This window comes from Vulpes vulpes, chromosome 11 (genome assembly GCF_048418805.1).
Source record: "Vulpes vulpes isolate BD-2025 chromosome 11, VulVul3, whole genome shotgun sequence".
Classification (NCBI taxonomy): domain Eukaryota; kingdom Metazoa; phylum Chordata; class Mammalia; order Carnivora; family Canidae; genus Vulpes; species Vulpes vulpes.
In genome coordinates this window covers 64,384,797-64,407,190 of record NC_132790.1, presented here as the reverse complement: position 1 = coordinate 64,407,190, position 22,394 = coordinate 64,384,797, and the positions used below count along the sequence as shown (strand labels likewise).

Genomic DNA, 22,394 nt, shown 5'->3' with positions numbered 1-22,394 from the left:
CTGAAGATTTGGATAATAGTAACAAATGCAGGGATTTAGATTCTGAATCTACCTCTGTGATTCTGTAGAATCAAAAAGGTTACTTAGAGATTGAATAATTCCCATGGTGCAACCCACTTGTAGGAGTAAAAGGCAAATCTATGCTTCAATTTTAGTCAGCTAAAGATGGCTATCCATTGGCAAAAGGAAAAGGAAGAAAGGAAGGAAGGAAGGAAGGAAGGAAGGAAGGAAGGAAGGAAGGAAGGAAGGAAGGAAGGAAAAGAAAGGAAAGGAAAGGAAAGGAAGAGGGAAAGAAAGGAAGAGAGGGAGAAAGAAATAGAAAGGAAGAAAGGAAAAAAAGGAAAAGAACATTTATATCATTGGTTAAGTCATATTTGAGGAATAAGTTCTCCTTAGTTGAAATCCATAGTGAGTTGCTACTTCTTCTATTTATACTTTCTGAAATATTTATTGAATACGGTGTGCAAAACATTGGGATGGGCACTGTGGAGACTCAAAGATGAATCAGACACATAGCTGGTGACCTCAAAATCTAATAAGGAAAATTACACATGTTTATGAATACCTGGAATCCCACCCATCCCGTGTTCTATAAAACATGATGCTTGTGGGCAGAGAAAACACACTGAAACTCCAGAGAAGAGCTTCTGCATGTGAGAAGCAGAAAGTCCTTTTTAAAAATGGACTTGATGGTAGTTAGGATGGCCTTTCATTCAACTATTCGGTAAATATAAATTTAGAGCCTGTCATGTTCTGGATGAACAAGAAGACACAAATTTACATTTACTTGGGGTAGATGGAAGATATAGTGAATAAAAAGGCAAATGGATAGCTAATTAAAATAATTACAGACCTTAATAAATGCTCTAAAGGAAATTAACTGAATAACTCAATAGAATAAGAAGGAGCTATTTTAGATCCGGTCATGGGGAACTATTTCTGAGGAAGAGATGTTTGTATTGACATGTGAAAAAGGAAAAGGAGCCAGATGCAAAAAGAGGTGTAAAGAGAATAGCCTAGAAGGAAGGAACAGAAAATGCAAATAATCTATAAATCGGCCTCTGAAAGAAATAGAAAAAGATCCTACAGCCTAAGTGTGAGGAAAAAGGAAGGAATAAACTGAGCTTTGGAAAGACTGATAGGAGGCAGACCAGGTAAGGGATTTTATTCTAAAAGCAATCGGAATCCATTTAAAGGTTTTAAACAGAGGATCAGGGCCCTGGGTGACTCAGTCAATTAAGTATTTGCCTTTAGCTCAGGTCTTGATCCCAGGATCCTGGGATAGTTCTGCATTGTGCTCCCTGATCGACTAGAGTCTGTTTCTCCCTCTGCCCCCTCCCCCCAGCTTGTGCTCCTTCTCTCTCTCTTTCTCTCTCTCTCTCTCAAAAATAAATAAAATATTTTTAAAAATTATAAACAGAGGAGCAACATGATCTAATTTACATTTATAAATGATTACTTTCGTTCTATGCAGAGGCATATATGGAAATAGAGAGATTAAGGAGGAAGCTCCCTGGAAGTCCAGGCAACAGATATGATGGCTTTGATGTGGAGGTAACAATGGTGATGTAGCAATGTTGTGCAATATGGGAGACATTTTGGTGGTAAAGCCAAGAGAACTTGCTAGTGGATTGGATGTAAGGGGTCAAGAAAACAAAGAATCTAGGGTGAGTCTTGGGTTTGGCATCTAGCCACCAGGTAAATGGTGGAAACCTACCATGATATGGGGACCACTGGAAAAACCACAGGTTAAGCAAGAGTATGGTGGGGTGACTGTGGATAATCAAGACTTCTGACTGATTAGTAGGAATTGGTTATCATGGGGTAGAAACAAAGGTCATGGTCAAAACATTCATTAAAAAAAGCAGCATGAACTAGGCAAAGAAATGAAGGTGTATGTTGGTGCCTAGGAATTCTTGAGAATTTGTTTGTTCAAGAGGCACGGTGTGTAGAGGGGAGAAGTGAGTGTTAGGAGGGCACAACTGTATCAGCCCAGGCTACTCTGCTGCTCAGAAAAGCATTGTGAATGTCAAATGGCATAAGAAGAGAACTTTAGAAAGATTTAGGGAGTATAGATGTAGAGGTCAGATGGGAGATCAAAAGTTAGAGGTGGGGAGATATGATGGCAATAATCCGGGTTAGGGAGAGGGAGGACATGAACTAGATAGTGAACAGGATGGTAGCTTTATATTTATTTAATATCTCCTCTACAAGTGTTTTGCTGCAAACTTGAAGTCAGGAATTCCATGTCTTTCTAATGAGCTCTAGAGCTGTCCAAAGATAGGATAGTTCCCCATTCTCCAGCAAGTCTATGTTCTAATGATCTTTGGATGAAAAGGTGACAGAATAAGACAGGAAAAAATCATTTGTGCATCCATGCATCATCTCCTAACTGCACAGCATTGCGGAACATATAACATTTCTTGGAGGTGACATACTCCTATCACCCAGGATTTTGTTTTATGAGATCCCGTGTCTCAGAATCCAGGATGCTAGTCAAATGATACAATTTACAAATACTTTCTCTTATTCATTGCGTTACCCTTTCATTTTGTTGATGGTTTCCTTTGCTGTGCAGCTTTTCAGTATGATCCAGTCCCACCGATTTATATTTGGTTTTGTTGCTCTTGATTTTTGGTTTCAGATCATTTAAAAAATCATCTCCAAGACTTATGTCTAGGAACTTACTGCCTTTGTTTTCTTCTAGGAGTTTTATGGTTTCAGCCTTATGTTCAAATTTTTAATACATGTTGAGTTAATTTCTATGTATGGTATAAGATAGTTGAGTTTCATTCTTTTGCATGTGATTATTTAGTTTTAGTTTTCTCAACACCATTTATTAAAGAGACTATCTTTTCCCTCATTGGATATTCTTGGCTCCTTTGTCATAAACTAATTGACCATATATGTGTGTGTGTTTTTTTTTCTGGGCTGTATTCTGTTCCATTGATCTATATGTCTGTTTTAATGCCAATAGCATATTGTTTTGATTATTATAGTTTTGTATTATAGCTTGAAATCATGGAGCATGATGCCTCCAGCTTTGCTCCTTTTTCTCAAAATTGCTTTCACTTTTTGGACTTTGTGTGTGCATGTGTGTGTGCACACACTTGTGGTTCCATACAAATTTTGGGACTATTTGTTCTATTTGGAAATCTGCCATTGAAATTTTGATGGTGATTTCATCAAATCTGCACATTGTTTTGGGTAGTATGGACATTTTAATGATATTAATTCTTCCAATCCATGAACATGGAATATCTTTCCATTTATTTGTGTTTTCTTCCATTTTTTTTCCATAATGTCTTATAGTCTTCAATATACATGTTTTTCACTTGCTTGGTTAAATTTATCCCTAGGTATTCTATTCTTTTTTGATGAAATTCTAAATGGAATTATTTTATTTCTCCTTCTGATAGTTCATTAGTGTACAGAAATACAACAGATTTTTGCATATGATTTTGTATCCTGCAACTTTACCAAATTCGTTATTAGTTCTAACAACTTTTTGATGGAGTCCTTAGGGTTTTATATTTATAATATTATATCATCTGTAAATAGTGACAGTTTTACTTCTTTTTCAATTTGGATGTCTTTAATTTCTTTTTCCTGTCTAATTGCTCTGGGTATGAATTCTAATACTGTTTAATAAAAGCAATGAGAAGGGGCCTCTTTGTCTGGTTCTTGATCTTAGAAGAAAGGCTTTCTACCACTAAAGATGATATTAACTATGGGCTTGTCATTTATGGCTTTTGTGATGTTGAGGTATATGACCTTTATACACACTTGATATTAGATATCTGATAATGGATATTGATATTTTTTTAATTTCAAAAATGTTTTCCTTTCACTGGACACTAGGCCAGGAATACAGTAACCTTGCGATATTTTCAAGAGAGTAGGTTTTCTAGAGTCATTTATTTCTATTGCCTGAGTAACTATTATGTGATAAGCTGCTATTGTATGCTTAGCTTGTCATATTGATAAGCAGCTCTTGAAACCCCACCCACCCACCATCCCACTTCTAAATATTATGAACTTTTCATATGGGTACAACTTCACATTGCAAGGACCTGAATGTAGTCAGGCTCTATAAGAAAACTGAATTTGTCTTACCCACATAGTAAATTTCAGCCCCATGGTTCAGTCCCAGGCTGGAGAACTTGGCTATGGAAGATTCACTTTCATTTGGCTCAGCAGGTGCTACTGCACCAAGGCGCAATGTATTCCCCAGGAACTGTACTCACTGTGTGTCCCTTCATTAGTCATTTCCATGCTAGTCATCACAGTTTTTGTTATTACTTTTTTCCTGTGCCATCTTGGCTCCTTGTCCTGACTCTTCATCTTACTTCTTGTACACATTTATTTGTGAAACATCAGACTTAACTCATTGCTGCATCAGTGACTTCTGTGTTTTTTGAGATAAGGCTGAATTAGGGAGAATACCCATTTTTAGTTAGTTTGTTTGCTTAGAGCATTTTGGGGTTAACCAACATCCCAAATGGAACCAGCCTTCCCCCACCAGACAGTCTTGTGATGATTGTCAATTAAAGTTATGCTCTTTTCTGGCTATCTCTAAGTACCAAGTATTTCAGATTTCCAGAGTTGCCTTGGCTCCTGTCTTTTCAAAGGCCTAATTATTTCTCTCTCTCTCCAATTCTGTGAGTTCCCAGATCCTTTCAATAAACTCCCCCTAAAAATGAGCAAGAGTCATTCAATCTTCTGTGCAACCAGAGAGCCATAACTCATACTCTGAATAACTTAGCTTCTATAGCCAATTCCAAGTAAGGAAAGTTAAAACCAACCAGACAGACCATACTCAGTATACTCTCTGGACCTTCAGAATCCCCCATCTATTTGTATTGTTCTCTGAAACTTGGATATCACCCAATTACTGTCAGAAAATAAATATGGTGTTTTTTTCTCTTTGAAAAAATATTATTCTTAAGTACAAATCGGGATGGTTGAGGTCAATGGGTAGAGTACTGTCTTAGCAAAAAGAGTTTAGTACAAAACTGCCAAAACGATATATATTGCAAGCCACTGATGAAGCCACTTGTGTGATTTTATCTTTTCTAGTAGCAGATGCCACAACAGACTTATAAAATAATAACAGGAGTTAACATTAATTGGATATTTATAATAGATCAGGTACTGAGCTAGGCACCTTGCACAAATTACTTCATTTAATCCTCATAATAACCCTCTGAGGAAAATATCTTTATTAACTCCATTTTACAGATAGAGTAACTGAGGACAGAGAAATTAAGAAAACTGCCTAAATTAGAGAGCTAGTAAGTGGTAGAGGCAGAATTCAAAGCCCGACACCCTGAGTTCAGACATCATGTTGCTAATTACCACATTGTAACTTTTTTCAGAAAAAGGCAAACAAGAAGATACTGCTTCTGTGTCTCATCAACCATACTAAACTATTTGGACATATATTTTGTACTCCTAAAGCAATAAGCAATTATCTTGGAACTATGCATTAAATTGCAATGTGCTGCAATTTAATATATAGTTTTAAAACCAATTTGCTCAAGTGTTGACTTCAGAATTTTAAATGTATTCCATTTAACCAGCAATTTAAATGAAAATTTAAATAAATGCTATAAATGGGTGCCTCATTTGCATGATCTGTTGATTAACTCTGATATGAAGCTCATCTGTGCCCAGAGTTCTGCCTCCTAGCCCAGGCCTTTGGCAGATCACCTTCTAGATGAGTAGAGGACAGCTATTCTCATCTCTTTAGCACCTCAACACACATGTTGTGACACTCACACGAGGCCAACCTCAAATGCAGAAAACTACACTTACCAAAACTCTTTTATTGAGTCTATTCCATGTGATTGTGAGGAATATACTGAGAAGCTGCTTAGAATGGCAGTAAGACCCTTTCAAGGAGCATCTTAAGGTAAAAATAGATGGTCTAAACTGCCTTCTATGAGGAAAGACTCTGTCACCTGCAGGACAAATGCATTGCTGAGTGAAGTATGCAAATTTAGGGACAGAGATGAACTATTCAGTGAAATATGAAAGAAGGTGAGTCTGCCACCAGCATCTTCCTTCTCATCCTTTATGCTACACAGAATCAGTCTTGCCCCCATATAAAATTAGAGCAAATATTATAAAAATTTTAACCTATCTAAGAGCCAACACAGTCACATAAGCTACTATAGATGGTACCCATGAAGTGCCAAATGTGGTTGCTCTCGGGGATGCACATACATCTCATTGCTACTCTGATGTTGATAAATGAAGTACAGAACACAGCATAAGAGAACATAAAGGCATTGGTATGGGTTAATCTATAGCTGAGACCCACTGAGGCATGAGTTTCTATCCATCTAGAATATGGGCCAAGGTTGGTTTGCTGCCAGTTTTGTGTAGGAACATGGGATCTTGGAGCTTGACAGTCTCTTACAGATAACTTAGCAAATGTCCTAATTTTGAATTTAAGAAAAATGAGATTTTTGTGGCACACAGATTGTTTGATGGTCATGTGCTCTCTTCTAAAGAGCCTCTAAGAGCTGTCCATACATCACCTTTCATAAGCATCTGGAACTTATTTCATATAATAGTAGCTAGGATTTATTTAGGACTTACTACATGCCAGGTTTTTGGTGAGTCCTTTACAAATAGTAGCATATTTATCCCACACAGCAATCCTGTGAAGATACAAACAACTAAAACTCACTCTGGTTAAGTTAAATCTAAAAATGATTTATTGGGAGGATGGTATCAGTTAGCTATAGTTATGTAACAAATGACCCCAAAACATAGTAGTTTAAAACAACAATGATACATCATTTCTCATGATTCTGTGGCTTGGCTGAGTGACTCTGCTGGTCTTGCCTGGGCTCACTCACACAACTGCATTAGCTTGTGCATTGGCTGGGAGCTGAACTCATCTGGAAATATTGGGAAAGCCGGACCTTTCTCTCCACAAAGGCTTTCATTTCGAAAGAGATTAGACTGATCTTCCTCTCAAGGTGACAGCAGGTTTGAAGACAGTGAAGGCAAAAGCTGCAAAGTCTCTTGAGGCCTTGGACTGTATGCCACATAACATCACCTCTGCCATACTCTGTTGATTAAAGCAAGTCACAAAAACCGTTGGATCCAAAGAAAGAAAAAAAAGCCCACCTCTTAAGGACAGAAAACATTGTCATGTTGCAAAGTGGTATGCATACTAGGAAGGAATAAAGGAATTTGAAGCCATTTTTTCCCTAATCTACTAGGGTTCACCCTCTTACTAAAAATTATTCATATTTCTTCCACCTACAAGATATTCTTATTCCCATCTCCAAATTTTCCCAAATCTCATCCTGTTACAGAAACAGACTTGTAGTCCAGGATCTCATGATTTGTATCAGGTCTACAAGCATATAAGGCAGTTCAGTTACAGCTGCTTTTGGTTCAGGGACCCATAAAAACTAAAAACACAAAGTATCAGACACCACACTCAACATAAAATAGTGAGGACAGGATTACTGCCATAGACATTCCCAGGAAAGAATGGAAGACACAGGGCCGGTCACTGGTCCACAGCAGTTCTGAAATCTAGCCAAGGACACATTGAACATATTAAATAGGGTCTGCTTCTGCCCTCTGGATGGTTCCTAATCCATTTTTCTTTGTGACTCTTGGGTCTACATTCAGAAGTGAAGCAGTGACCCAGCCTCTCTGACCGTCTTTGATGTCAGATACGGTGATGAGTACTTGCAGACATGCCAGCACATATCGGCTTGTCCTTGTCTCTTCTCTCAACTGAATTTGTGGTTCTTGATTCTCAAAGATGAAAGCTAATCAGAGAAAGAGGTTTCTTTCTCCAGCTCTGCTCTTGGTCACACTTTGGCAACTGTACCTGCCTGCATTCCCAGATTCCTCTATAAGCTCCAAATGTCCCATTCTTACCGGTACTTCAGAAGACTAGTTAGTGACTTTTCTCTGATTTCCAATTCCTCTTTATGGAAGTTTCCTTCCTCAGCCTCTCCCATAATTATATAAGGCTTAAGTTGTATGATAAATACCTTCTTCCAGAATACTCCTTACATTATAATATGTTATTGCATTTCATCTTTACCACAGCTGTACAGGTTATAAACACATCCATTTTACAGATGAGAACACTGAGGCCCACATAAGTTAGGTAACTTGCCCATAGCTACATAGCCAAAAGGTGTCAGAGCTCAAATTTGAACTCAGGTCTATCTGATTCCTGAGACTATGCATGCAACTCCTATTCTCCATCTACTGGGAGAAGAGGGATGAGGACAGTAGTGCACTAGTAAGCTGGTTTCTTATTGGTAGCACTTGTTGATTTTTATGGTGTAAAAGTTCCTAATGGCCTAATTTCAAGATACTAACAGTTTAATAATTGACTTACAACATTTCTGAATATGTAACACTCTCATGAGCTGGTATGAAGTGGTTTTGGCACACCCCAGGGTAGGGAGCTAGGGAAACAAAAGTCCTTCAGTAAGAAAATGTAATAATAGTTAACAAAAATGGAGTAGAGCAGTTTTTCACGTGTTTATCTGTACTCAAGCCATCTGATTCCCAAGTCAATCATTTGCATTTCTCTCCCTGAAGCCTTTCTATTTTGGCGAAACCTGCTCTGTCCATTTATGTGGCAAGCGTGAAGCTCCAAAAAATTAATAGTTGCCTCTCAGCATCCCTCAACCAATCACTGATAGAAATTAATGTATAAATATTCAGCTCTTTTGTCTTTTATATGGGATAACTCTGAGGTGTCTATTCTTCACTAATAACCTGAGTTCTCCAGCAGAATTAAGCTTCAATTACCCATAGTGATACCTTGCTTTATAATATATTCTACATTAGCTATCTCTGAAACCAGCTTCCAAAATAACTAATTATGCTCTAATCCTTGACTTATGGTCTGCTTCTGGAAAACCCAAATCAAGACAAATATTTACCATTTTTGAATGCCTGTGGCCCAGACAGACACTGTATTAGACACTTACATGTTTTTACACAACTTTTTATGACACCTCATGCAATGAGTATCATTCCCATTTCCATAAATATGAAAATGAGGATCAGAGAAGTTAATTAACTTTGTGGAGGTCACATAGCTGGTATAATAAATAGCAGTGCTGATATTCAAACTATGATTGATTGCAATGTCTCTTCTTTTTTCACTAAACCATGCGGCCTCTCTCACCAGGGAGACTGGACGAACACACATGAAACAATAAGAGAACAATTAGCTGCTAAACTGACATATTGTATTGAACACTTCTGGGCAAAACTGTCATCATATGTATGTTCCACATTTACTTTCTGAAATTCTCTTTTGTTGTGCCATCAACTTGAAAAATAAGGCCACCGACAAATATTAGGAAATTCAATTTTTCATAGATTTTCTTTCTCCTCTATCAGTGCTTCACACAAATTAGGTACTGAAATAAAACTGAGCTGATGGCATAACAGAATATACCATGATGAAAATGCATATGAAGAAAATATGTTCCCTGGATGTATTTTTTGGCCTGCATAGCATTTGAAAGAACAGATAAGATATGTCATAAAATACCAATTAAGTCTCTATTGATTTTGAAAGTCGATGCAGAGCATTAGGAGATCAAACAACACAACATCCAGAGGTGCTGAATTGGGAATAGTCTTATCAGCAAGAAACTCAAACAAAAGGAGGACTTAGCAATATACTTAATAGGCAAAAATTGGAGTGTGGAAATTCAAAATTTGTCAGTGCTGCAGCGAAATCACCAAACCAGATTTTAATATTTAACAATGGCCTGCTGACATCCAGTAATTTAGAGAGTTGCTCTGTAATATTTCCCATTAAGAAACTCCCAAATACTGAAATTCTTAGCACTACACCTCAGATGCTGGTGGAAACAAACGTAAAATTTAACTCTGATTTGACAGTATTTTACAGTTGATTTCTTAATTTTAATGATCTTCTCTGACAATATGCGCAGAAAGAACCTTTTGAAATTTGGGATGGGGGAGTTCTAGCCCCCAGTCTAGCCCTACATAATTCTGTGACTGCTGGTAGAACTTTACTCTGGTTAAATGATGCTCTACAAGATGTCTTGCCATTCCACCTGTCAATGATTCTATGGCTAGAACCATTTTTCAGTTAAAATCCTATTCATGTAATGAACACAAATCACATCCCAGCATTTCTTTTTTTTTTTTAAAGATTTTATTTATTTATTCATGAAAGACACACAGAGAGAGGCAGAGACATAGGCAGAGGGAAAAGCAGGCCCCTTGTAGGGAGCCTGATGTGGGACTCCATCCCAGGACCCCTGGATCACTACCTGAGCTGAAGGCAAATGCTCAACCACTGAGCCACCCAGGCGCCCCATATCCCAACAATTCTAAAAGAGGTCCTCATCAATGCTCTATACTACTGTGAATTCCTAAAATGTTTCTGGACTGCCATGGTGGTGGTTCCTGGGAGGAAATGATGAAGAAGGTGGTTGTTAGGGCCATGGAGATGATTTTAAACACAGCTAAGCTGTTTTATGGCAAAAGCCTCTCTATATTACGTTGCCTTTAAAAGTTTGTAGGCATGAATGAATGAAGTAATACTTTAGCTTCAAATTACAATGTGACTTGACTGACATTTGATACCTATTGCTTTTCCCTCTTTAAAAAATAAATAACTTTTCTGCTAAGTATCACTTACCATGGGAGCTTCATCAGAATACCTAAGGCCTAGCTTTGTGCATATTTACTTTTGTCAACTGCACTCCTCAAAGACAGTATCGGTGTCAAATGGTAATGGCTGAAGCAGCCAGTTTCATTTGTTTCAAGCTTATTTGTGGCATCATTACCTTTATGACACACGGTATTCTAAGAAAATTTAAGTATTTTTATTCTTATTTCTAATATCTTGTCTTTCCCATGAGGCCCCATTGTTGGAAATAGGTAACAACATTTACCTTATATAGTCCAATCCTGTTAAAATTGGGTCAAATATAATAAATTAAACAGTCTCTTTAGACAATGCTCAGTTTTACTGTGTAAAAATGCTTGATCTCTAAGATTTCCACTTTCCCTTCCCTTCTCCTGATACTCTTCTTGATGACTTCTAGGTATATGGGTAGAAAAGCAAGTTACTCAATTTCAAGATGGTAGAAGAATGGTAAGGTCCTTGGTTCTAGCATAGTGTCCCCTGGCACCTTTGTCTCTGGACAGTCTCACTTTCTACATCTTTTACCACCTAGCCATCACAGCTGAGGCATATTCATGGTCTCTTCTCCCTCACCTTGGTCAGATACTGGGGTGCTCCATGACTGAGGTGACCTTTCCTTGGCTGTTGATAATGGTATAGACTCTCTGGGCTTATGCCACATCCTTCATCACCTCCCCCATAGAGGAGATCCATCCCATGATTTCTGCTTTCATCTTCATCAGAGGGACCCTTGGAAAGATCAAGAGTACTTGATCCAACCCCCTTCCTCTGAAAGAGCCACCTCCACACCTTAAAAGACTAAATCCAGCTTCTCTCTCCTCATCCAACTTCAATGAGCCATCCTTTTGCTTTGAAGAGATTACAAGGTGGCTTCCTCCAAGAGAAGCTGGTAAAGATCTCTGTTGTTGCCTTCAATGTTTCTATAAACCTACTATATAAATGATTGATGCCTCTACCAGCCCATGGGCTTTGAACCCAAGTAGTGAGAAATAGATACCATGTCTTTCAACACTTGTCTCCCTTGATTCAATCTCTTTTTCCCTCCCTATTATCACCTCATGTTAGGAATGGAGATTTTTCATTGACTCTTCTTACATTAAATATTCCCTTTTACATCCTAGTTTTAAAGGTGCATAAAGGTTATCTTCTCTATACTATGGAAAAACTCCACAGATTTGTCCTCTACGTCTAGTATGTCATGTTAAAGGGGGGAAATAAAAGAATTTAGAGAGTCCTATATCAAGGCAATAGCCTGACTTATGAAACTACTGTTTTCTGTTGAAATTCCTATTTTGACCACTGGAATCTAAATAGTAATTATCTTTCACTTTGTGTTCTACCTGTAAGGATCGTAATCTTTCTTAAGCAGACAGCTATTTGCAGAAAAGAGCAGGTACTCAGACACAGAAAAAAAAAAAAAGAGCATGGTAATATTTTTTGAAATATCATATGCATAGAAGTGGTCTAAAATTGGATTGTGCTGAGAGTTGCACAATTCTGTAAATTTGCTAAAAATTGAATTGCACATTCAAACAGGTGAATTTTATGATATGTAAATCATACCTCAGTAAAGCTCTTAAAAAATCATGTGCAGTATAAAAAAGAGTGAGCACAGTTGCTCAGCCTCCGGTAGGCTGTGCTATAGATCTCTTAATGGCACTGCTGATGAGAGCAATAGAAACAGAGCAAGCAAGGTGAGCACATGCAGGCATTGTCCCTTCCACACGGGTTAGGGATCAATCATACTCCCAGTACAGTTCAGTGAGTAGAAAGCTATAATTTTCCTTTAAACTGGGACTTACTTGCCAAATCTGTTTACATGTATATCTCTCAAGCAATAAAATGTCATCAGTTTCTTCAAATTGTAAGCATGAACTGTAATTGTGCATGCATATGTTTACATAAAAATATTTTTTCACTGGCATACACTTTATATGGAAGCTTCTTTCCAGGCAACATCAAATATCCAAAATGTGCACAAAAATATAAAAGAATGCAAAATAAACAAATAGAACAATACTGATGTGATAGATACCTGTACACTCTTCTTAGATAAGCCTATTCACATTTCATTCAGAAGCAATCTACCTTCCATCAGGTACAATTCCAGCCTTTTGTGGGCTAGAAAAACCAAGAACACGAGACAATAACCAAGCTTGTTAAAAGCAATAAATTAGAGGAAGTGTGGCAAGTGGTGACCAAAGAGACTAGGATTTATGAGAAGAAAGAAATTATAGTTGACACTCATGGGAGATCATGATAAAGGAGGCAGAAACAGTATAAAAAAATGCTACAAGAATTCAAAAACTGTTATCTGCCCATCATTCAATGAAGGAAAAAACATCTGGATACATCTCAAATCTTAGAAATGTTATATTATTCAGTGCTCATAGTGGCAAGCAAGATACACAAAAAAGAGTTAAACATGTTGACTGAAGCAAATAAGCTTTAAAATTATTTTACAAATTATTCTATTCTTATAAGCCTGTTTTGCTTTTAAATTAGGTGTCCTCTTTTAATGTGATAAAAAAATAAAATAAAATACACCATTTTAACTATTCTTAAGTGTGCAGTTCACTACGTTGAAGTATATTCACATTGTTGTGAAATAGATCTCCAGAACTTTTCATCTTGTAAATCTGAAACTCTATAACTATTAAATACTCCCTGTTCTCCCTTATTCCCCCATGCCCTGGTAATGATCATTCTACTTTATGCTTCTATGAATTTTATTACTTTAATTACTTCATTCAAGTGGGATTGTACAATATTTGTTTGATCACACAATTTTATGTCTGGCTTATTTCATTTAACACAATGTCCTCAAGGTTCATCCATGTGGTAGCATGTGACAAGATTTCTATCCTTTTTAAGACTGAATAATGTTCCATTGTATGTATAAACCACATTTTGTTTATCTACTCGGCCGCTGATGGACATTTGGGTTGCTTCCACCTCTTGACTATTGTGAATAGTGCTACTGTGAACGTGGGTGTACAAATACCTTTTCAAGATCTTGTTTTCAATTCTTTTGTACATTTAGCCAGAAGTGGGATTTCTGGATAATATGGTATGTCTACTTTTAATTTCTTTTAAGTAAGCTTCACCCTGGGCTTTGAACTCATTACCCTGAGATCAAGACCTGAACTGAGATTAAGAGTCAGATATTTAAACAACTGGGCCACCCAGGAACCCCTTCTTTTTTTATTTTTTGAGGAACTTCTGTACTGTTTTTCATAGCAGTTGCATCACTTCATAATCCCACCAATCATCTACAAGAGTTTCAATTTCTCCATGTCCTCCTCAAAACCTGTTATTTTGTGTTTTTTTTCCAATAGTAGTCATCCTAGTGAATGTGAGGATTAGTGATATTGAGCATTTTTTCATATGCTCTCTCGTCATTTGTATATCATATTTAAAGAAATATTTGTTCAAGTCTTTTGCCTAATTTTTAACTGGGTTATTTGAATTTTTGTAATTGAGTTGTAACAGTTCTTTATATAGTCTGGATATTAACTCCTTATCAGGTATATGATTCATAAATATTTTCTCCAATTTCATAGGTTATTTTTTCATTGTTGGTTGTGTCCTTTGATGCACAAAAGCTTTTTAGATTGATGAAGTCTCACTTGTCTATTTTTGGTTTTGTTTCCTATGTTTTTGTGTCATATCCAAGGAACCATTGCCAAATCAAATGTCATGAAGATTTCCCCTGTGTTTTCTCCTAGGAATTTTGTAGTTTGGAGTCTTAAGTTTAGGTCTTTAATCCATTTTTCAGTTATTTTGCATATTGTGTGAAATAAGGGTCCAACTTTATTCTTTTGCATGTGGATATCTAGTTTTCTCAACACTGTTCACTAAAGAGACTGTCCTTTCCCCATTGAGTGGTCTTGTGTTGTAAATCATTTGACCACATATATGAGGGTTTATCTCTTGATTCTCTCTTCTAGTCCATTTTGGTTTACTTATCTGTCTTTATGCCAATAGTACCATATGGTTTCTATTACCATAGCTTTGCAATATGTTTTGAGATCAAGAAGTAGGAGTCCTTCAAATTTCTTATTTTTCAAAATTGTTTTGGCTAGAGTCCCTTAAGTTTCCATATGAATTTTAGGATTAATTTTTCTATTTCTACAGAAAATTATCTTGCAATTTTGATAAGGATTATACTGAATCTGTGGTTCACTTTGGGTAGTATAGCCATCTTAACCATATTTAGTCTTCCAATCAATGAACATGGGATGTCTTTTCATTTAATTGTGTCTTATTTAATTTCTTTCAGTAATGTTCTCAGTTTTCAGTGTCAAAATGTTCATCTCCCTGGTTAGGTATATCTGTAGGTATTCTTTTTGAGCTACTATAAATCTTAAAAGGTTTTTTTTAAATATTTTATTTATTTATTCATGAAAGACCCAGAAAGAGAGAGAGAGAGGCAGAGACACAGGCAGAGAGAGAAGCAGGCTCCATGCAGGGAGCCCGATGTGGGCCTGGATCCCAGGACTCCAGGATCACACCCTGGGCCAAAGGCAGGTGCTAAACCACTGAGCCACCCAAGGATCCCTCTTAAAAGGTTTTTTATTCAAAATTTAAGTGTATACCTTTTAAAGAGATTATCAGTAAGACAGCCAGCTATGAACAGATAGCTGGCATCCCATTGGTCTAAATCTTTCAATTCTAAATCCACATGCTTTCCTGTTTTAGTCTAAAGTTAGACATTCCACCGCCAATACGAAGCAGGAAAAGAACAGCAAAGATGCATTCCATGGCGTCCTCTTAAGTCTGGGACCAACATTTATTGGGACTCATCCCTAGCTGAAAGGGGCCCTACCACAGAAGCCACAGACAAGACAACTTTAAGTATTTAAACCACATCTGGGAACTTGCAATGAAGCTTCACTAAGTCAGGAAAATCCCTGCTCTATAATAACTCCATTTCATGAGAATTTTATGCTGTATTATTCATGAAAGGAGTATCAAGTGAAAACCCACATTGGAGGTCTCTGTGATTCATTTTGTGTTCAAACCTGCATCATCTATTGAAGGGATGGTCCTTAAAATAGTGCTGGCAATGGAAGCCAACCAGCTTCAGTTCCCTACATTCTCCAGAGGAAGACTGTCCTTGCAGAGATCCAGGAAAATGTTGACCTCAACCATCATAACTTAATCAGCAGCAAAAACAAAAACAAAAACAAAAAACCCTGTGTCCTGTGCTATAATATTCTATTGTATTCTCTGTCTGTGCTGTTTCGGTTCTGAGTAGGAAGACTAGTAGAAATCTCTGTCTCTCAAAAAAAATCACTGTCATATTTTCAATTACTCTATTAGGCATGATACAGGTCAAAGGTCTCCTTCCTCATGTTACAATGCATTTATTACAATGCATTTGTTACTTGCTTTGAAGGTTCTATTTAAACTAAATCTTACTTTAAAGCATAAAGTTCTATGCATATAGAGTTCTATGCATATTTATCCATATAATTCAATGTGGTAATATTTATTGAGGGAAGAAGGTAGGACATACTAATTTTCAATGTGCCAGGTATTTTACATACAGTCTCACAGAACTGATGCTTAGAAAGGGGCCTTACTGTTTTATGAGTCAGAAACTGAGCTTTGGTCTATAAAAAACAAAGTTCAAACTCTGTCCTTTCCCGTCACTGCCGTGAGTAAGTGCAAATTGGTCAGGATGACCATTGGTCGAAAAAATACATATTTCTGATCAGTGGATTTTCAGGAATTGGCAATCCTAATGTACTCCTATGCTAATTTTCATCTCTATATTATGCCTTAAAACATTGTTAATTCTTTTCTAGATTTCTAGAGTTCTCTCTTCTTTTGCTTCTGTATTTTAAATTAATTTTTAGCCAATTATTTATCTTCTATCTTATTTGTGATAAAAAAAACTGTTGAAACAACAACTTGAGTGTTCAGCAATCGGGGATTAATAAGAACACATTTAGATTCCAATACCAGGATTTGTTTAAACAATAGAAATGACATTCATGCTTAAGTAAGAAAAAAAAAAAAAAAACCTAAATGAAAGCCTAGCCTAAAATAAGTGAGAAAAACATTTAAGCAAAGCAAAAACCCCATCCCCAAACTCTTCCTTAACAAATTAATTTTTTTCTTTTTTTCTGTCAAAGGCATTGCAAGTACACTACAGAAAATACAGATAAGCAGAAGAACCTAAGAAAAAAATCCATTATCCATCCAATCGTATACAACCACTTTTAATCCTCAAGTGTAAGTTTTTTCAGTTCCAGTTCAATATGTATAAATGAATTATTATTTTTCAATAAAACATACTCTTATTGTACAAACTATCCTGCAGCCTACTACAATTTCAGTAACTCAACATATGCATTTTTCAAACTAAATCCTACATTTAAAGCACTCTAACATTTTAGTCTTACTAATGATAGAAAGAAGAAATAATTGCCTGAATATTAATTATGAGACCAAAAATAGCATAGAAGAAAAGGTGAAAAATTCTGAAAATAGATCATAAGAGGGCTTAAAATATAAAAGTTTACAAAATTCCCATAGTGCTCCCAAATTACTAGTATTTAAAATAATTAGTAAATGAGAGCATCAATTTTCAATCAACTTATTATAATGCTTAATGAAAATAATGTAAGTATTGAAGGCAGAATATGAGAAGGTCAATAAAATCCTTTATTGCCTAATAATAAAAAGCCTAATAGATAAAATTAAATCATGGCTGTTTCTAAAAGTCAAGGATTAAACTGAGAAATGTAACTTAACCATGAGAATGTAGGAGGAAGGGCTAGGGTGATATAAACAAGCTCAAAAGAAGATGATCTTTGAGGAAAATATTGAATTGTGAGCACAAAAGCAGAAAAATCCAGATTGTGGAGAGTTCTAAAGGCCAAATAACATAGAGTCTTTAACAGATAAATTATAAGAATAGAAAAGGACAGGAGGATAAATCCATAAATTAAAAGACCTATCACAGGTTTTTCTTAATGGGTAATGCTAAAATGCTATGTCTAGGAATGCATAATTAGATGGTTAAACTATAAAAAAATGCAAGAAAGTAATTGCTATCCCAAGTCAGTCAGGGTAGTGGTCACTTATGGAAGAGGGAAGGGGCTATGGTTGGAAGGGGCCGCATAGGATATGTGCCCCCAAGATGATAGCAAAATTATATTTCTTCACATATGTGGTGCTTGCAAGGGTATTAAATAATAGCTAGATGTTTTACATAATCAATCCCTCATAATCCAAAAAGAAGTTTAGTGAGCACAGAACCAACCACCATGGAGATCCATCTGGTCTCTCAGTGATCATCAAAAGCTCAAGGTAAGGGACGCCTGGGTGGCTCAATGGTTGAGTGTCTGCCTTTGGCTCAGGTCATGATCCCAGGATCTTGGGTTCAAGTACCTCATTGGGCTCCCCTCGGGGAGCCTGCTTCTTCTTCTGCCTGTGTCTCTGCCTCTTTCTGTGTGTCTCTCATGAATAAATAAATAAAATCTTAGAAGAAAAAAAAAGAAGAAGAAGCTCAAGGTGAAAGGAGAGTGGGGAGGGAAGAGACAAAGACTGTGCCAGAATCCATGAGTATTAGGAACAAATTTAATGGGGAGAGATTCTACTTTTGTGATATTGTTTTCTTTGAGATATTATCCCATTTCCATCTCCATTCTACCACAGTGCCATGGAACAGAGGTACCACCCTCAAATCCAGAGATTCAGACTTCTAGAGAAGTATGGTAGGGCTGACTAAGGCAGGGATGGGGTCGCAGGGACACTCAGCGAGGTTACCAGAGTGGGGCCCATGAGGGAACATCTCAGAAAAAGAGATCAGGATCTCCTTCAGAACCAAGTTCTCCACTTGGAAGAGAAAGGTGGTGCTGTTGGTAGACCCTAGAAAAAGAGGCCCAGGATCCCACTTCTCAGTTAGAAAACTGAAGAAGCAGTGAGAAATTGAAAAGAACAGTATCATGATGTTCCCAGGGATGGTGTTGAAGCAATATGATAATTTCTGCAAAGTGTGTAAATATATCCGATTAAAGATTACTCATCCACCCTTCCATTCAAAAGAATGGTGATTTTTAAAAAGGGCAGAGGAGGTGGGGGGTGGGGAGAAGAGGGCTACCCCACTTTACAAAAGTTCACAACAGTTGTGTTCCAGAGCCAACTCTACAAACAAAATATCAGCAAAAGATGCTCAACTTCCAAGCACCCGAAAGCACCTCAAGTACATTTGCAAAACAAGTAGGGAACACTTACAAATTAGTTATTCATGAACTGTCACAGCATCTTTATATAACAAACCAGGGAAAGCCAAGGGCAGAGGGGAGATCAAAAGTTAGCTTAACTATGATTTTCAACAAAGCAGTGTATTCAACATGACAACATGTTGGAAAATTAGTATCTTTTGTCATTGTCTTTGAGTCATAAAGGGAGCACTAAACAAATTACCGTAAAAATTTATTCCTGGATATCATAGTTCTGATTTCATTACAATATACCAGACTTATAACAGTATTTTAAGGTCAGCTTTTCAAGAGAAAAAAATTATCTATACCCACCCCCGCCATTGAAGCTTGAAATTTGCTTCCATTTTAAAAGTGTTTTAACAAGAATCTAAGCTAAATAAAGTAAAAAGAATGAATTTGGAGGCTGATTTATGTGGAAGGTTTGTGTTATTATTTCAAAACACAGGGGGAAATATTATTTGATTCCAACGAACTCATAATTTTGAATGGCATTAAAATTTCAATCTGATATAATTAATTGCCTGAACTTCTCTCGGATGTACTATGGCAAGATCATAAACTGTTTTCAAGCATGAAGAATTCTGTATCCGCAACAGGATTCCCTATGATGTTCTTCCATAATGTATAGGGTTGTAACAGATAGTCAACAGGAGTTTAACACAGGCATATCATTTAACATACTCATCAAATGTCACCTTGCAGGATCTGATCATACATCCTTAGAGATTTACAAAGTCTCACAGATAGATACACTGTGCTCTTTTAAGAGTCATAGCTAACATTTGGCACAATTAGTTGTTATCAGACATGTTATCGCCTTATCACCTGCTCAAGGATGGCCAGACACACAGCCTAAGCCTTCTGGTATCCCCTGGAATTCAAATTTAAGGTTAAACTTTGCACTCACTATTCAAACATGGCAACTATTGAAATCATCACAAGACATGTCCAGTTTTCGGGATGCATGTTTAATTTTGGAAGAATAGATGCTTTTTTTTTTTTTTAGGTTCCTATCAGAGTTCTAAAGGGTATATAGCTTTGAAACAAGAATTAAGATTACAAACAAAAACAAACAAACACCACAGTGCAGGGTTCAGGTAGTCAGATCAACTACCCTGCTCATCCTTGCCTCACATAAAGAAGCTTGCCATATTATTACGATTGTTTTTTTAAATCAATAGTCTACTTTATACTTCTCAATCAGTTGTCAAATAGCCAGATGTCTTAAATTACAGTGTGCTGACCCTAGAAACGCAAAAGTAATAGCTTTAGGAAAAGCTCCAGCAGTTTAAAGCGCTAGTTTTGGGTACCAGATAATGAAACACAATAACATTGCAACTTGCAAAAACATTTTGGATAGGATCCGGGGCAGTTATGCTGGGAACTTTTGGGGTGACACTAAAAGGAACAAACGAAAAAATATTTCTTGTAGTACAAGGATTCCGGTCTTGCCAACTACCATGCAAACTTCCCCGCCCTCAGAATGATCCGCAGGGAACGCAAGCCAGGGTACCTGACGTACCTGTTGAGCCCAAACCCCCAGAGAGCCTCAACCTAGCACAGCTTCATTAAGTCGTGTTCAGTATAATCCGAAAGGGTATTGATGCAAAGAGGAGTTATTCCTGGAGGAACGCTCCTCCTAAAAGGTCAACAACTAACTAGTTAGTGGAAATGCCTGAGTAGCAACAGTAATGACCTTTCCAAGCAGGGGCTCTTCACCAGCGGGGGTCGCCGGGAGGGTGGGGGTGCAGGTAAGGGGCCCAGCTTGAAATCTTCAGCAAACATTCAAACGTTTGTACATGGGGGCATTTCCAAGGCAAAAGGGTTCGCAGTATTTCATCACACGTTCAGAGCAATCTAAGCCCCTTGGCTCGCTGAAGCTGGCCACCAGGACATCCCGGTAGAACGGATGACCTCCGCCTTACAGCATCCGTTTGGGGAATTCGGCTGCACCACACTTTCCTTCAGGCACTAACGTCCAGGGCAGTCCCCCCACCCGCAGGCTCCCAGGGCATCGCCCTCTCTGCAAGATCAAGGTAGCCTCTTGGGAGGTGGGAGCGGTGATGCTGTGCTGGACCCAAAGTAGAAGCAAAATCAGCTTTCTTCCCGGGAAGACGCTTCCACGGGGTCTAAGGATGCCCACGCGGCGCGCCCAGCAGGGAGACCCCGACGTGCGTCTCGTTCCATTTAGCAAACCCGCCCAGTGCCAGGGCCGCGCAAGCGCCGCTCCCCGCGCTTTATGAAAGTTAACTTGTTTAAATTCTAAAAAAAAAAAAAAAAAAAAAAAAAAAAAACCAAAGCTGCAGAAAGGGCTGCAAAAACTCCACGAGGAAGCGGACGCCCTCCCCACCCAGCCGCGGTACAGAGAAACAGCCCTCCTCCCCGGCCCCCGGGCCAACCAGCATCCACGAGCTAAAAGCCCGCGTGGGGAGCGCCTCGGGGGCTAGCACCGCGTTTGCGCGGAGGCGGAGGCCAGTCGTTACCGTCCAGCGGGCCGTCGCGGTCCGGGTGGCCGCTCATCGCTGCTCCGCGGCTCCGGGCTGTCCCCCCGCGCGGCTCCCGCGGCCTCGGCGGCCTCGGCGGCGGCTGCAGTTGCTGAGGCAGCGCCCCCCTGGGGGCCCCGCAGGTGCACGGGCAGCAGCTGGGCGCGCGCCACTGCAGAGGGAGAGCCGAGGACACACGCCGGGCGCTCCTCTCACTTTGCAACCCGAGGCTCCAGGGCCAGCCTCCTGCAGCCCAAGGCTCTCTATTAATACTTGGCGTGCAGCTGGCTGCATGCCATCGACTCGACCCGCGGCCAGGGGCCCTCTGCCCTCGCTGGGGAGCGCTGGGGAACAGGCTTTAGGAGCGTGGGTGATTCGATGGGTGGAATTAGGCAGACAACTGCCCCAGCGCCTCTCCCGAGCCAGGCAGGTGAGCGAGCCTCGGCCTGTGACTTTCCCAGACTCCAGCGTTTTGGAGTAACTGTCCCGCAGCGTCCGATCTGGCCCCAGAAGCCCTCGGCTAAATCTGATGCCTGCTGCAGGCCACCAGCTCCGGGAACCTATTTTAAGGGCCGCCGCGGTGGTGAGCAGGCTCCGCACCCCATTCATTCAGTACCGCCTTGACATTTCGGAGTTCTACAAGTGAATCCCTTTTCCCCTCTCCGATTTCAGCCTCTCCTGCCTCTGCAAAATTCCAAGTTGGAGAAGGGAAAGGCAGCGGGCCGGTGAGCAAAAGGAGGTGGTGAATTAGCAAGACCCAATATCTATTTGGTTTTCAGACTGAAATTTTCTCCACGTTGTATTTCTTCCCGCAAGCCCGTGGAACTTGGGCTGTAGCCATGTTCCTGTTGTAAATTTAAATTTAATCAGTGAATGCTGCTTTTTTGTCACTCCTCTAACAAGCTTTATGTTTAAAGTGAAATTCCCTTGGGAGCTTTTAACTTAGGCTGTTGATATGAGAGGAGCAATCAGTTAATG

At 38.6% G+C, this 22,394-nt stretch overlaps 1 protein-coding gene across 4 annotated transcripts in view; it reads right to left on the bottom strand.

Moving 5' to 3' along the window:
- The window catches only part of GADL1 (glutamate decarboxylase like 1), a 161,997-nt gene extending 140,260 nt beyond the window's left edge, over nt 1-21,737 (bottom strand). For 2 of the 4 annotated variants that reach the window (XM_072726622.1, XM_072726624.1), the window contains exon 1: nt 21,417-21,513. Coding sequence is in view for 1 of the 4 variants with exons in the window: in XM_026000900.2 (XP_025856685.1) it covers nt 21,417-21,453 (37 nt within the window). In the remaining 3 variants the exon portion in view is untranslated. Of the gene's footprint in view, nt 1-21,416 lie in introns of all 4 variants that reach the window. The other 2 variants (XM_026000900.2, XM_072726625.1) reach the window with 2 other exon arrangements.
- Nucleotides 21,738-22,394: the final 657 nt, after the last annotated feature.